Source organism: Rousettus aegyptiacus, unplaced genomic scaffold (genome assembly GCF_014176215.1).
Source record: "Rousettus aegyptiacus isolate mRouAeg1 unplaced genomic scaffold, mRouAeg1.p scaffold_m13_p_16, whole genome shotgun sequence".
NCBI classification, from domain to species: domain Eukaryota; kingdom Metazoa; phylum Chordata; class Mammalia; order Chiroptera; family Pteropodidae; genus Rousettus; species Rousettus aegyptiacus.
The window spans coordinates 35056602-35071918 of NW_023416291.1; the positions used below are offsets into that span (position 1 = coordinate 35056602).

The 15317-nt window shown below is 57.7% G+C and overlaps 1 protein-coding gene across 7 annotated transcripts in view; it reads left to right on the forward strand.

Moving 5' to 3' along the window:
- The window catches only part of EVI5L (ecotropic viral integration site 5 like), a 29518-nt gene extending 14844 nt beyond the window's left edge, over positions 1 to 14674 (forward strand). For 3 of the 7 annotated variants that reach the window (XM_036233777.1, XM_016163161.2, XM_016163162.2), the window contains 14 exons: positions 948 to 1091; positions 1225 to 1314; positions 2447 to 2544; positions 2628 to 2688; positions 6590 to 6643; positions 7458 to 7490; positions 8534 to 8674; positions 10434 to 10562; positions 12118 to 12258; positions 12353 to 12508; positions 12605 to 12751; positions 12838 to 12933; positions 13017 to 13112; positions 13264 to 14674. In XM_036233777.1, the coding sequence (XP_036089670.1) occupies positions 948 to 1091; positions 1225 to 1314; positions 2447 to 2544; positions 2628 to 2688; positions 6590 to 6643; positions 7458 to 7490; positions 8534 to 8674; positions 10434 to 10562; positions 12118 to 12258; positions 12353 to 12508; positions 12605 to 12751; positions 12838 to 12933; positions 13017 to 13112; positions 13264 to 13542 (1665 nt within the window). In that variant the 3' untranslated portion in view covers positions 13543 to 14674. The other 4 variants (XM_016163165.2, XM_036233780.1, XM_036233778.1 and 1 more) reach the window with 4 other exon arrangements.
- Positions 14675 to 15317: the final 643 nt, after the last annotated feature.

Below are 15317 nucleotides of genomic sequence, written 5' to 3' on the forward strand. Positions count from 1 at the left end.
AGAGCTGAGTGTGCATGCAAGCACGTGCACACGCACACACACATATACACATACACACACACACGCACCTCGGCCTGCTCTGGAAGCCTGTCACAGATGGGACTGTGCAGCTCTGTGCAACAGTGAGCAGGGGTACAGGAAGAGGGCCCTGGGACACACCTAGTCATAAAAGCCTCACTCCTCAGGCCTAGAAGACTGGGAAGTGCTGTTGCTCGAGGAGACCTAATAGTGTCAGCAAGCAGGGGAGCCCGGCCTACAGAGAAGCAGCCCCACCCCAGGCTAGGTAGCTAAGAGCTCCCACAGCAAAGTAGCCGGATGGCACCAGAGAGCCCGTCGGTCCTGGAGGAAGCCTGTGGCAGGCAGGGGTGAGAGGGAACCACCCAAGTCCCTTTCCCCAGTGAAGGACAACCAGGGGACTCTAATGCCTTCTCTAGCCTATTTCCCCAATTTCTGTCACTTTTAGGCAGCCTGAAGTTCAGGCCAGACAGGCATCCCCTGAACACTGCTGGGCACAGAGTATTGTGCGGGGGGCTGTGGGGAGACATGCTGACGGGCATGTAACGGATACAGGATGAGCTGCAATGGGTTCATGCCATGCCCACCTCTCACTCTCTGGGTGACCTTGGGGAGTTATGTAAACCCACCCCAAGCCTCAAAAGCTGCTCACTGGGCCAGTCATGAAGAACCCAGTACCTGCGAGCTGCTGCTACTTCTGCCACCCCTGCCCGTGTCCCTACTTTGTGCTACTCAGAGCCCTGGGTGCTTCATCCTCAAGCACGATGCTGAGGGCACACAGGGATGGAGCCAAGGGCTGCATGGAGCAGATCAGGGAAAGCTTCCTGAAGGCAGGGGTGCTGAAGCCTAGCACTTTTAGGTGGAGGGAGCCTGTGGGCACGGACAGCCATGCCTGACGCTGTCCTCACTGTGTCGGGCTTCCTCCCCCTCAGGAGCAGCTCCCGGACCTGAACACCCACTTCCGCTCCCAGAGCTTCCACACATCCATGTACGCCTCATCCTGGTTCCTCACACTCTTCCTGACCACCTTCCCACTGCCTGTCGCCACCCGTGTCTTCGACATTTTCATGTATGAGGTCAGGACCCCTAACACCCCTTCCTCTTCTGGAGGCCTCATACTGGCCAAGGAAGGGACAGGGCTTGGGGAGGGATCCGAGAGCTCCCTGGGAGAGCAGGACCAGAGATGCACTGTCACCGCTGCCTTCGCAGGGCCTGGAGATTGTGTTCCGGGTGGGCCTCGCCTTGCTGCAGGTGAACCAGATGGAGCTGATGCAGCTGGACATGGAGGGCATGTCCCAGGTGGGCCAGGGGCCCAGGGCAGGCTGGGATCCCCCCGCCCCCCACCCAGAGCAGAGGTACCTGGGCAGGCAAAGCTCTGGGGAGATGGGGGAGGGTCTGGACTTACTGAGCACTCCAATCCTTTCCCATCCTCTGTGACTCCTGAGGCTTCCCTGGAGGGCCAGGGTGGGCCTGAGAAGCCTCAGGCTCTGTCAGACACAGTCCAGGGCCAGCAGCCTGACAGCGAGAAGAGAGGAAGGCCCAGGCCCTGGGAGATCCCATCCCCCGCTCTCCTGCCCCCAGCTCCATGTCTCCCAAAGCCTATGTAGCTTTAAATTAGCAAACACAAGGCCTTGGGTGTGGCTTCAGCAAGGGCACAGGAGGGAACGAGTGATCTGGGCACCTCTCTGGCACATCCTGCCCTAGCTGCCCTGCCTCCTGAAGAAGAGGCCAGCCTGCTTCTCACTGCCATGTCCCCACCATGCAGGCCCCTGCCCCCTCCCAGCGTCCTCCAGCTGGTGCTTCGGGGAAGAATGCACAAAGGCCACGGTTGTGTCCACGAACACGGGCGTCCATTGTCCTCAGCTGCCAGAGGGGGCTGGCTGGGCTGGGGAGTGGGAGCCAGGCTGGACCCAACCCGCAGCAAGCTGTGTCCATTGGTGGCTTACACTTAACCCTTTGCAGAGCCCCAGGGGCCCTGGGGGAGCAGGTGGACTACAGGGGTCTTCCCTCCAGCTTGCCCCAATTCCGCAACCTCTTTAGCCTCTTCTCACTGCCCTGGGGCACAGCAGGCCTCCCCTTTCCTCCTTGAAGGTCCCTTGTGCTTCGATCCCACCTCTACCGCACCCCCAGCCCTCGTCCTCACAAGCTTCCCCAGCCTGCTTTTCCCCTACAAGTCCTGGCTGGAGGCAGCTTCTCCTCCCTGATTCCTACTTCTCACACTCATTCGCTCGCTATGCAGACAGTGACAGAGCTCCCATAACAGGCAGGCCAGGCACTGTGCCGGGTACATGGTGACATCCCAGACAGACCAGCTCCCGCTCTCCCTTCTGGAGCACCCAGGCCTTCCTCCAGGGTGGCAGGGTGCAGCAGGGCCAGGGCAGTCCCCCAAAGTCAAGGGCCCACGTGTCAGTGGTCACCTGTGTCCCCACAGTACTTTCAGAGAGTGATCCCCCATCAGTTCGACAGCTGCCCAGACAAGCTGATCCTCAAAGCTTACCAGGTCAAGTACAACCCCAAGAAGATGAAGAGGTCAGTACCAGGCAGCCAGAGTGCGGACGGAAAAGGGGTCCCCAAAGGTGGGTCGGTGACCATGTCAGACCTCTCCTCCGCAGACTTGAGAAGGAGTATGCAGCCATGAAGAGTAAGGAGATGGAGGAGCAGATCGAGATCAAAGTGAGTCCCAGGGGAGAGGAGACAGTCATGGGGAGGAGGAACAGAGGGACGGGAGGCCCTTGGCAGTGTCCCTACCAACTCAAGAGGCAAGTGGCCACTAGGGGGCGGCCCTGCCCACCACACACTGCACATCAGACTGTGCTTAGGCTAGGAGGGGTTTTCCCTCTGCCCAGCTGCCCCTTCATTCACCACCAGACCAGTGTGTGAATGAGGGTCCACTTGTTGGGGACACAGCAGTGGACAAGGTGGACCTGCCCTTGTGGGGCTCCTGTTACAGTGGGGAGATGATCAGTGAACCAGTAAGTAGAGTATGGACTCTAGAAAGTACTCTGGATAAAATGTGCAGGGGAATATGGCTGCAGGTTCAGGAAGATGAGTACTAAAGGCCTGAGCAGCAGCAGGCCTGAGGGTTTCGGGGAAGATCAGGAGGCTATCCTCAATGGTGGGAGTCCTGAGGTCAAGGGCAAGGGGGAAGCCCGAAGGCAGGCATGGGCCAGATGCCAGAGTGTATAGGCCAGAGTACGGCAATCACCCAGAGTCCCTTGTTCTCCTGGTGCCTGGCCCACTGGCCCTAGGTCGAGGGGTGCGGTTCTGTCACTAACTCCAGTATGTAGGTTTTTCCCCATACCACCAAGCAATTCTCTAATACCAGCTGGATGTCCTACAATTCAGCTCAGTTCCAACACAGTCTACCTGGAGACAATGTCAGATCCCACAGGTTAAGGGCTCAGCCCACAAGACTGCCACCCCCACCCTTCAAAAGCCAGGCTCAAGTCCAGGTTAACAACCTGTGCTTCTGACCAATTGGCTATAGATCAGAGGTTCTCATGACCCTCCTCCTCAGGTTTGATTAATTTGCTAGAGCAGCTCACAGAACTCAGAGAAAGTGTACTCACTAGATCACCGGTTTATTAATCAAAGGTGTAACTGAAGAAGAGTCAGATGGAAGAGATGCGTAGGGCCAGGTACGGGGAAGGGGCGCGGAGCTGCCATGCCCTCACCGTGTACACCATGCTCATGGTACCTCTGACTGTTCACAACCCGGAAGCTCTCCGAAGCGCATCCTGTGGGTTTTCATGGAAGTTTCATTGCTTACATGACTGATTACATCATTGGCCGTCTGCCACTGATTCGACCTCCAACCCCTCTCCCCTCCTCAGAGGTCTGGGTGAAAACTGAAAGTTCCAACCCTCTGACACATGGTTGAACCCCCTGGAAACCAGCCCCATCCTTAGATGACCAAGGGGCTTTCCAAAAGTCACCTCATTAAAATAACAAAAGACATCTTTATCCCTCTCTCACTTAGAAAATTCCCAAAGTTTTAGGAGCTCTGTGCCAGGACTGGTTGGAAAACCAAATGTGTCTTTCTTATTATAAATCTATCACATAGATTATCTATCACATAGGGTTTCCTAGCATGCAGGTTCAGTTTCTGAACCCAGACTTCCCTTCCTCTCCTTCCTTCAGCTTTCATCCCTCCACATGTGATTTTAGTTATTCATTCAACACACATTTATTGAGGACCTATGGTGTTCCAGTCACAGCAGAGACTGAGGGCCCCCCAGTCCAGTGGGGGTGGGGGGACAGACACAAACACAAATCCCAGTGCAGCCTGCCTGGCTCTGTCCTCTTCGGGGACAGGATCCTACAGTGTCTGAGATTGGAGCCCCACAGACCAGCTATGTGACCCAGTGTTTCCTTCTGCAAAATGGGAGTGACACTTGTTCAAATTATTATCATCATCACTACTGCCAACATCATCATCATCCTCACCTCCTCTAGAAAGGCAGAGGCAGAATCTAGATTACAATCCAGGTCACCTGCCACCCATACCTTAGGAGGAAAGAGAGCATCATTGTCCTGGCTCTGTTTGTAGGTTTTTCAGGAATAGTTTTGTGTCCTGAATCTTTAAGCATCTCTCTTTCTGAGGAATAGCAACCTGACTGATGTACCAGTCCTAGTGTGTGTGTGTGTGTGTGTTGCTCATACGCAGACAAGGGCCTGCTCCCATCAGGCCCAGCAGTAGGTAGGTACAAAAGCAGACCCCCACATCCTCAGTTTGGAAATGTCCCACAAGAGGACCCTGAGCACCCACAGGCCTTAAAGGATTCAGGCAGGTGCCTTCTCACCTGGCCCTGCCCTTTGCTCTTTCAACTTTAGCCTGTTTTAAAATGTACCTGGGATTTGTCGTAATCAGGTATGGTAAGCTGACTGACACAGAGACAGCTGCCTTTAAGAGAAGAGTTTTTTACTCACAGTTCCCAAGAGGTAGGGCACACAAGGCCACACAGGGCCACATGGGGCAGCAGCAAGGCTGGGTCAGGAGGCGGAGGGATTGAGGGGGAAGCGGAGGGGGCCAGAGCCTTTCTTGTGGTTTTCAAAGGAAGGAGTGGGTAAGCGGGATGGACAAATTTGAGCGAGTTTAGGATTGACTAGTTTGAGTAACTTCAGGGACTCTGGGCTATAGGAGTGGTCTCTAGTTGTCCTAGGGAAATATTGGCTTGGCATGTATGAGTTAGTGGTGTGTGTGCAGGGTTGGGGGCGCGCTCTGGATTGGCTGGTTTACATGTAGAAGGCCCTTGACAGGCAGGTTGTTTACTAACTAGGAATTAGGTAGTCCTGGGCGGGGCAGTCTCTTCAGGTTTAGCAAGGCCTCAGGACATCAAAGGATCAAAAATACAGAAAAAATGTTTTACAGTATGACAGGTACTTAGACCCCTGTAGTTCTTGTTCTTCATTTTTCCCTTCTTCCTTCTCCCCTCTCTCTCCTTTTCCTTTTGAAGTACGCGAGCGAGAAGTGACTTGGTCTGGCACAGCCAGCTCCTCCAAGGGTGGCTGTGCTTGTGCCAAAGAGAGGTCAGAGCAACCCAAGGGTCAGGGACAGGGAACAAATTCTGAATTCCAGATCACTGTGAGGAGCCGAGACCTGTGCCTGGAATAATTCTGACTCCAGTGAGCTGGGAGGCTCAGGCAAAACACTGCCCCACTCTGACTCAGTTTCCCCACCCATGACATGGGTCAATGGCCATCAATCAAATCTGACCAAGTTGCTTCCTGGGAATATTCTGGATGTTTCCATCACCTTTTTCTCCCTGGAAGAAACCAGGAAATGTTCTATGTGATCAACAGGGGGGCAGGACCCACCCTAATCTGCTGATCAAAACTGTTTGTGTACCTTCTCCTTAACGGTGCATAGGTACTGTTTGTGTACCTTCTCCTTAACGGTGCATTGGAAATACAAGACACATATAAACCTCACCTGCTTCCCAAGAGATGGTGGGAACCTGAATCCACAAATATCTAACCAGAATACACCAGTGCGAGATGGAAGACAAAAGCAAGGCAGACCACCTGCAGACCCACAGCACGGGGGGAGCGACGACTGTTGGGTACAGCTAGTTGGCCATTCGTGGGTCACAGAGATGTAGTTGTCAAGCTGAAGGAAACGTGTGTTCAGCAAAACACCCTCCCTGGACCCAAGCTCAGAGGAGTTTGTCCCCTGAGAATTGAACCCTGGGGCAAAGCAGTAAGGGGTGGGGGCTGTCTGATAGCGGCTTCCCCCAAAATGCAGAGGCCTCCGCCCTGTGGGAGGCAGACAGGCCCAAAAGTGGGCAGAAACAGATGCCTAAGGACACCGTGGGTGCTGGCCACCCACCCCCACACTCACAGTGTGTACTCACAAAAGCACTCACGTTATTTTTACTGAACCAAGGTTTGTTTTTTAAAAAAAAATTTAATGGGCCATTCTGAATGGCCCTGTTTTCTGGAATCACTGACCCAGATCATAAGCTGCTGGCTCCATCCTGCCTAGAGGTGGCCTGGGCCCTCAGGGGACAGACCTCTGTGTGTACAAGAGAAATAGGAGGCACGATCTAACATGCCGCCCCCTCTCCCCACATAGAGGCTTCGGACTGAGAACCGGCTCCTGAAACAGCGGATTGAGACCCTGGAGAAGGTGAGGGGTGTGGCCACCAGCCTGTGGCACCAAACCCTCCAGGCCTGAGAAGGACCCAGTAGCCAAAGGGCCAGCCAGGCCCCTGTCCTGGCTCCCACTTCCCACCATGAACTCCACTGGAATTTGAGCTGCCATATAATCAGGCGTGTGGGGAAACAGCTTGGGGCTAGGGTTGAGTTATAACCCTGTTAACTGCAAATGCCTTGATCCATCTGTGACCAGTGCCCTCTGGGGCTGCCTGGGTGGGGAGGAGGTAGGACTGCCGCTTTGACTGAGGTACCCAGAACTAGGCCACAAGGCACCTCACCCTGCAATTTGGAAGCCTTGCTCTCGAAAGAAGAAGGGAGTGGAGGAGAAGAGAGCCAGCAGCTCCATGGTTGGGTGCCACAACCTTGACCCTGGCCTCAAACTTATTTTTAAACATGGGAGTAGAGGTGGGGGTCCCACTTCTTTCCTGCTCCACCCTCATTTCATAGGATTTTATTGCCCTTGCCCGAAAACCTGCATTCTTGTTCAGCCTCCGAATGAAACTCGCTGAGTTTTCCCAGCTGGCCCCAGTCCGGCTGGCCTTGGAAAGGGCAGCCATGGGCACCCCCACCTCCCTGCTCACATAGACTCCTCTCCTGGAAGGAGCTGGCTCTGGCTTTGATCTTCCTCCGGGTCCTCTCCTGCTGGTTCTCTGGTCTTACTCCTGTGTCCCCTGCTTCTAGAGATAGTCCACTGCATTAGTGACAAGTGATTCTTGTCTGTCTCTCCCCCTCTCCTGTCCTGTGCCTTCGCTCTGCCTCCTCCCCCTGTTGCTGGGAACCCGTAGGAGAGCGCTGCTCTGGCTGATAGGTTAATCCAGGTACTGTAGCTTTTCGTCTCACTCTCCCACTTCCTTCTGGTCTCCACACATGACAGCCAGTAACTTCCTCTTCCCTGGCTGCTGCCATCCTGGGGCCATGCATGGGGGTGGCTGGGGACTGCTTCTCAGGGGAGACAGAGGTGTCCCTCCAGGGTAAGGGAGTGTGTGTACAGATTATGGGTGTGTCTGTGAGTGTACGTATATGTGCATGGACACAAAGCTTCCTTCCTCCAGAGGACACAGGTGGGGACCCAGGACGACTCAAGACCCTAAGGGTGCATCAGCAACAGGCCTTAGTGTGTGCACGCAATGAGCACCCCTAACACACACACACACACACACACACACACACACACACATCACCCATTCTGGCCCTCACGCTCCTCTCTGCTCTTACCTGCAAGGCCTGCCATCTTTTCCCGCTACTCTGCTTGTGCTATTGCCTCATCTTGAATGGCTTTATCTGGAAGCTTCTGCCTGCCACTTGGTGGCTCTGAGCCTGGAATGAGGGGCCCACATTTGATGGGGTAAGGGAGATGAGACTGGGGGGTAGATCTGGCAGGTGGAGGACCTAGGGTCCAGGACTGGAAAAGGCAGGGTGTATTCCACCTCCCGACCCAGCCTAGAGGAACCAGCCTTCAGCACCCCAAGGTCCCCACCCTTGCTAGAAGAGCCAGGCCTCTGGCATACCCTCATTTTTAGACTTGTTTCTCCTCTCCTGGACAGAGGACAAGAGCCAGAAGCTGGGAGGTTACAGTCGTGCACTGCCCTGGCCTGGGGCCCTGTTTTTCACTTATGCCTCACAGAGACTGGGCCGAGTGTGGCATGATGTCTTCCTCCAGGCTCCTCCCCATGTCCTGTACCTGCCAGCCCCCATCCACGTTCCCAGACCCCTTGGAGCTACCCATCCCAGACTCTGAGTGCCAGAGGCTGCTGCGCACTGCCTCTGCCCTCTCTGGGCCTTCTTCTGAGGTGGGCTTGAGGCAGACCTTGGGGTATGAGCAGAGGGTCACGCCCCGCCCCCCTTGCCTCGCTGTGCTCAGGGGCAAGTGACACGGGCTCAGGAGGCCGAGGAGAATTACGTCATCAAGCGGGAGCTGGCAGTGGTGAGGCAGCAGTGCAGCTCAGCGGCGGAGGACCTGCAGAAGGCGCAGTGCACCATCCGGCAGCTGCAGGAGCAGCAGGTACCCGACCGGGTAGGCGGGGCCGCTGTGGGTAGGCCACGCCTCCGCCTCCCACCCTCTGCCCTGTCCAGCTGTTTGTGGAGCTCCTGGGGAACTGGCTGGGGACGCGCCCTCCAGTTTCTAACTGGTCATGGGGGGGGGGGCACCCAGAACCGAAAGCAGATTCTCCCCCAGCCCCACAGCATCTATTAGCCCCAGATTCGGGCAGAAGGTGGGGGTCGGGGGAAGAACCCTGCGGTTTCCATGTTTCCACCACCCTCTGGGGTGCTTGGCCTGCCATTGAGAGCATGATAGTCGACCTCCTCCTCTACCTCTGATCGCAGTGTGGAACCAGCCTGTCCCTGCAGGTCCCCATCTCTGTCACAGGCATGTGGCCTTGAAACATGGGCCTGGCCTCTCTGAGATCTACAGGGCTGTTGGGATTCCCCAAGGACCTGACATGCAGGGTAGGAGCTAGGCCGAAGGACAATGGAGGGGAGGGGCTCCCTCCCCCAGTGCCCAGAACTTTGCCTTCAGAGGACTCTGGGTCTCTGAGATACATGGGTCTGGTCTGTGCCGACTCCTCTGGGCTGGCGGGGTGGGGGTTGAGGGGGCAGTGCCATTCTTTCATGGGGTCATGAACTCAGTGCTGAGAGGGCCCATGGCTAGAACACTGTGCAAAGAATCTGCTCCCAGAGGGGGCTTTTGGAACTTTCCTTTGACTCTGCCTAGCAGGCTGCCTTTTTTATCTGATGACCTGCTAGCAGTTGTAGCCCCCAAGTTTAGCGTACGGGGGTGTGCGCTTGCCCTGGAGCCACAGGGAAAGATGCTGTAGGCATCCCAGACCTCTGCAGTCCAGGCCTGAACCCAGCAGAGACTGGCAGCGAGGTGGGGTCCCTGATCTGGAGAAAACACAGTGCTCAAGAAATAATGGGTGGAGAGAAGGAAGAGTCATTTGCTTAGGGTGGGGCCCAAAGCCCATCTGGGCCAAGGGAGGGCCACTGGCACCCATGTATCTCAGAAACCCAGAGTGATCGAGGGCAGCAAGCAGATCTGGGCAGCTGGGCAGGGGGCCAGTGGAGAAGAAGGTGGTGGCCTGGGGTGCTGGGGCAACCTCCCCGAGAACTGCCCCATCAGGCCACCAGGGCAGTGAGATGGGAACCCTGCTCCAGCCCCAGGGGCTTTCCTTACCCACCAGCCAGGTCTTCTTTATTGGGCCTGGATGGCACCTGTCTGAAGAGTCTCAGCACAGAGCAAGAAAGTATCCAAGCCAACTTTCCCTATCCTTTCTGGTTTTGAAATGGTGGAAAGAAGGGAGATGGAAAAACAAGGGCGGGAGTGCCAAAGCCCTGAGCCCAGCCCTGCCCCACCCCCACCCCTACCACGTGGCTAGGCCGCAGACCACACAGCAGGAAGAGTGTCTTGGAGAGCCCATCTTCCATCCCCACTCCAGCAATCCTGGGAACCAGCCATTGGCATCCCTTAGGGGTCATCTGGAAGCCATGAAGGTCCCCTTCGGAAGGTTTCCTGTGTGTGGCTTTCCCAGGAAGGAGACTAGCCTAGGCCATCAGGGTCCCCATAAAGGGCTTCAGCTCTCCTCCCACAAGAGCAGAAGACATAGGAAGAAGATCCAGAGTTTTTATTCACCCCTCTCTGTATGTGGAGCCTGAGCCCCTGTCCCAGCCCAGGGGCTCTCGGGGATAGGGGCAAAGCCTGGGCTCACAGCCAGCTGGCAGGAAGGCTGTCTACCCTCCAGCTGAAGACTTCCACCTACCCTCAGGATAACCCGCGCCTCACTGAGGACTTCGTGGCCCACCTGGAGACTGAACTGGAGCAGTCTCGGCTGCGCGAGACAGAGACGCTGGGGGCCCTTCGGGAGATGCAGGACAAGGTTCTAGACATGGAGAAGGTATGACTGGGTTGGTGAGGTTGGGGGAACTCTGGGAAAGGGAAGGTGGGTACTGCTTGCATTTAAGGGGGTACATGACCAAGCCCGAGCCAAGGAGAAGGGGCTGCCAGGGGTAACAATGGGGGGTGTCCTGGAATCAGATCCCCTTGCCTCAGAATTCTCCAAGGAACCCAAGACTGCCTTCCCATACTCTCCACAGGAATCTCTGGGCAGGTAGGAAGTGGGGCCCTCACCCCTAGACTTCCCCAAGCCCTGGAGATACATACACACACACACACACACACACACACACACACGCACGCACACACACCAGGCATGCCCACTCTCATACACCAGGCACAGTGCCAGTATGGTGGCTTTCATGGGCTTCCTGGACAGCTTGTTCCACCTGTGTGTCCTGTGGGTTCCAAGAGGGAGGGAGGAGGAAGGAAGGCTTAGCAGGGCTACTCACCCACCTCCATGGAGACATCACCCAGTAGGGTGCCTAGGGGCCATCCTCTCCTGCCTGCAGCCCCGAAGGGGGCCCTAGGCCTCTCGGGTCCCTCCCTAGCTGCTTTCACACTGACTCAGTATTGACACAGCTTCCACGGAGCTGGCAGAAAAGGGTGGCAGGCCCCCTCACTCTGAAGTGAGCCTGTACTCTTGAGTGCCCTCCCAGATGTCTCAGCCACAGCCTCAGTGGGGCCATTAGCCTCTCAGTCCCCATCAGCCAGCCCAGATCTCAACACCAGAAGGAAATGTGCACCCATTAGGTCAGTGGTCCCCAACCTTTTTGGCACCAAGGACCGGTGCTCCTATGAAAATCTAATACCTGATGATCTGAGGTGGAGCTGAGGCAGTGATGCTAGTGCTGGGGAGTGGCTACAAACACAAATGAAGCTTTGCTCACTCGCCCGCCACTCACTTCTTGCTACGCGGCCCGGTCCCTAACAGGCCACAGACCAGTATGGGTTTATAGCCTGGGAGTTGGGGACTCCTGCATTAGAGCCTCCTGCCCCCTCCCCTGACTCCCAGATCCAAACAAGGATCAGTGAGGTCCTAGGGTAGCAAACTGGATTTTGGTTCAAGAGGCTGGAACACAAATCTCATCCCTGAGTCCTGGGCCAGGCCCAGGAAGAGGGGCTGCCTGGGTGAGGGCAGGGGACAGGGTGCTGAAATTCAGTCTTCTCAGCTCCTGCTGGGGCAAGTCCTGGGTCTGGTCCTGGTCTGCTGCAGGAGTGGGTCTCAGATTCCCTCAGCCAGCCTGTCTGGTGTCCTTAGCAGTAACATTTATGGAGGCCCCACACTTTATAGGGTTCCCCTAAGCCAGTCCTGTGAAAGAGTAGGTGCTGTTCTTACAGTCATTTTACAGGCGAGGATCAGCAGCTGGGGCAGAAGGCAAGGTCTGCGCCCCTCTGGTCTGGTCCACCCTCCCAACATATCCAGGGTGCAGCCTCTTCCAGCCAGGCTACCCAAGGTGGAGCCCAGAAGTAATAAGGGATGGGGCTTGGCCTATAGGAAGGAGTGCTGTAGCTGCCGGTTGCTCTGGGTTCTGAGCACTCCTGTCCCCCCTCAGAGGAACAGCTCACTGCCTGATGAGAACAACGTGGCTCAGCTGCAGGAGGAACTAAAGGCACTCAAGGTGCGGGAGAGCGAAGCGGTGGCCACTGCCCGGGAGCTGAAGCTGCAGCTGCAGGAGCTCTCAGACACCTGGCAGGTGAGGGCCTAGCCAGAGGACAGGAAGCAACCGTGCAACCACAAAGTCCGCTGCCCTCGGGGCTCCTGGGCTGACCGCTGGCCTCTCCTGACAGGCCCATCTGTCCCGCGGCGGCCGCTGGAAGGAGTCCCCGCGGAAGCTGGTCCTGGGCGAGCTGCAGGACGAGCTGATGAGCGTGCGTCTGCGCGAGGCCCAGGCTCTGGCGGAGGGCCGTGAGCTGCGGCAGCGCGTGGTGGAGCTTGAGACGCAGGTGAGCCGTGGACGCGGTCTCGAGGAATGACTTGGTGTCCACCGTCAGTCCCTTGGCTAGGCCGTAACCCCCGCCCATCCGTCCTTCCTTCCCCAGGACCACATCCACCGCAACCTTCTGAACCGCGTGGAGGCAGAACGCGCGGCGCTGCAGGAGAAGCTGCAGTATTTGGCCGCGCAGAACAAGGGGCTGCAGACGCAGCTGAGCGAAAGCCGCCGCAAGCAGGCGGAAGCTGAGTGCAAGGTGCCCCCCTCCCGGGTCCCGCCTACCCCCCCCCCCCCGCCCCGCTCCGCCTCGCCCTTGACCCGCCCTCTCCCCCCTGCCCTTAGAGCAAGGAGGAGGTGATGGCCGTACGCCTGCGGGAGGCTGACAGCATGGCGGCGGTGGCCGAGATGCGGCAGCGCATTGCGGAGCTGGAGATCCAGGTGATTGGTTGGGCCGGAGCGTGGGGGCCGGGGGATGCCTGACCTGGGCTCTGCCTGACCCTCGTGCCCTGACCTGCTGGCAGAGGGAGGAGGGCCGCATCCAGGGCCAGCTGAACCATTCAGACTCGTCGCAGTACATCCGTGAGCTCAAGGACCAGATCGAGGAGCTGAAGGCCGAGGTGAGCGCGGGAGGGGCCTGAGAGCCCTGTGTCCTTGGCCTGTGGACCAGGCGTCAGCGCCTGGGGTGCGGGAGAGGAGAGTGCCCGGCGGCCCAACTCCGTCCGCGGGCACGTGGGTCCACGCCCCCAGCGCACCGGTCCCCCGCCCCAGGTGCGGCTGCTGAAGGGCCCGCCGCCCTTCGAGGACCCGCTGACCTTCGACGGGCTAGGCCTGGCGCGACACCTGGATGAGGACTCGCTGCCATCGTCTGACGAGGAGCTGCTGGGCGTGGGCGTGGGCGCAGCGCTCCAGGATGCGCTTTATCCGCTGTCCCCGCGCGACGCGCGCTTCTTCCGCTGTCTGGAGCGGCCGGCCAAGGACAGTGAAGGCAGCTCTGACAGTGACGCTGACGAGCTGGCCGCGCCCTACAGCCAGGGCCTGGACAACTGAGGCCCTGCCAGTGAGCCCAGAGCCCAGGGGCCGCCTTGGGGGAAGCTGGGGCCACATTTACCAAACTCCACGTCCTTGATGGTTGGCCCAGCCTGAGGGCAAGGCCCAGCGCTGCAAGGTGCAGAGAGCAGAGCTGGAGCCTGAGGATCTCAGGGTCCCTCGGCAGACCCACCCTCCCCAGCACTGTTTAACCATTTTGGTCTGGACCCCTCCAGGTCCAGTTACTTGGAGGGTCTGCCCCTCTTAACAGCAAGGGGAGGAAAGGAACAGAGTTCCCAGGACTGGAAGGCAGATAGCTCCCTCCTCCCAGCAGGCCTCCTTCTGGGACAAGGGTGGCCCTCCTGGGAAGGATGCAGGAACTGGAGGAGGCCTGAGGAAGAAGGGGCCACTCTGGGCTGGACGTCACCACCCCACAATGCCCCTGGGGACCTTTGGCTGCTAGGGACAGATAGCCAGGCTGAGCTTTCCTGCCTGGTGCAGGCCTCATGGCCCCTTCAGCAGAAACCAAAGTCCCCCTACTGCGTGCAGGGCCACCTGAGGTATGTGTGGCAAATGCAAACCAGCCTGGGCCCAGGCAGTGTCTGTCTCTGCTTCTCCAGGGCCAGGGCAGCTGCGAGGAAGTCACAAGACCCCTGTCTCTAGCGCCCCACATCTTCCTCTGTGAGACACTCCCACCACCCCATCTTGGCCAGTGATGGAGGGGCTCTCCCACCCAGACTAGCCTCCTCTCCAGGGGGCACCCAGTTTCTACTTCCCTTCCCTAGGTCCCTACCCCCACGCTCCAGCCAGAGGAGTGTCGTCCCCACGCCTCCCTCCTTGTGGTGGTCCCGTGGTCTCTGCAGAGTCAGAGCCAAGAACGGTGCCAAAGTCCAATGATGCCCCCCAGACCACTTCCCTCCCAGGGCCTCATGACCCTTGGGGCTGAGAGTCTCAGGGCTCCTGGAGCCCAAGCAGCCTCACAAGCAGCCTCCCCTCCCACAGTCACCTGCTCCTCAGTGTTACAAAGCCTGGGGACTAGGGTGGGCATCATGGAGCTCTCCTACACTGCCCACCACCATTTTGCACACTGCCTGTTCACACTCCACATGTCACCCAGGCAGAGATGGAAAATAAAATGTACTTACACAGCGTGGACAAGAGACATCGAGTGGGGCAGGCCTGGGGGTGAAGGGACCACAAGCAGCCTTGGGGCCCCATGTCCAGCAAAGCATTGAGGAGGGGAGTGGGCTGTCCTTGCCCTTGAGACCGTCCTAGAGGGGTGGGGGTCATAGCAGGCCAGCAGGGGGACCAAAGAGACACCCAGGTTGGGGTGCAGCATGAGAGAGGAAGGAAGGGCATTTGCTGGTGCAATGTGAGCACAAGTGTGGGGTTGAGAGAGATGGACAGAATAGGAGGAACAGGTCAAGGACTTTGGATGTCAGGCTCACAGACGCATCCTGATAGCCTGGCCTTTTCAGAATTGTGGCTTTGGAGATAGCCACGAGGTGACTCAGCTTGCGTGGAGGAAAGGCAGGGTCTCGGGATCTGGTCGCACTCTTTCAGCACACACTTCCTGAGGCCCTTGGGGTGCTCCATCCCATGCCTGGCTCTAAGGGGTCCCCAGGGTAGTAGAAAAGACAGGCACCAACTTGGGGGTGGGGGTTGAGCCTTCATGCTCATGTGGCAAGTACCCAGTAAATCAAATGAGCAGGGAAATCAGGGAAAGCTTCCTGAAGGCAACAGGGTAGGGGGTGTTGGCAGGTGAAAGCATAAAGGCAAAACATGGCAGAGACCAG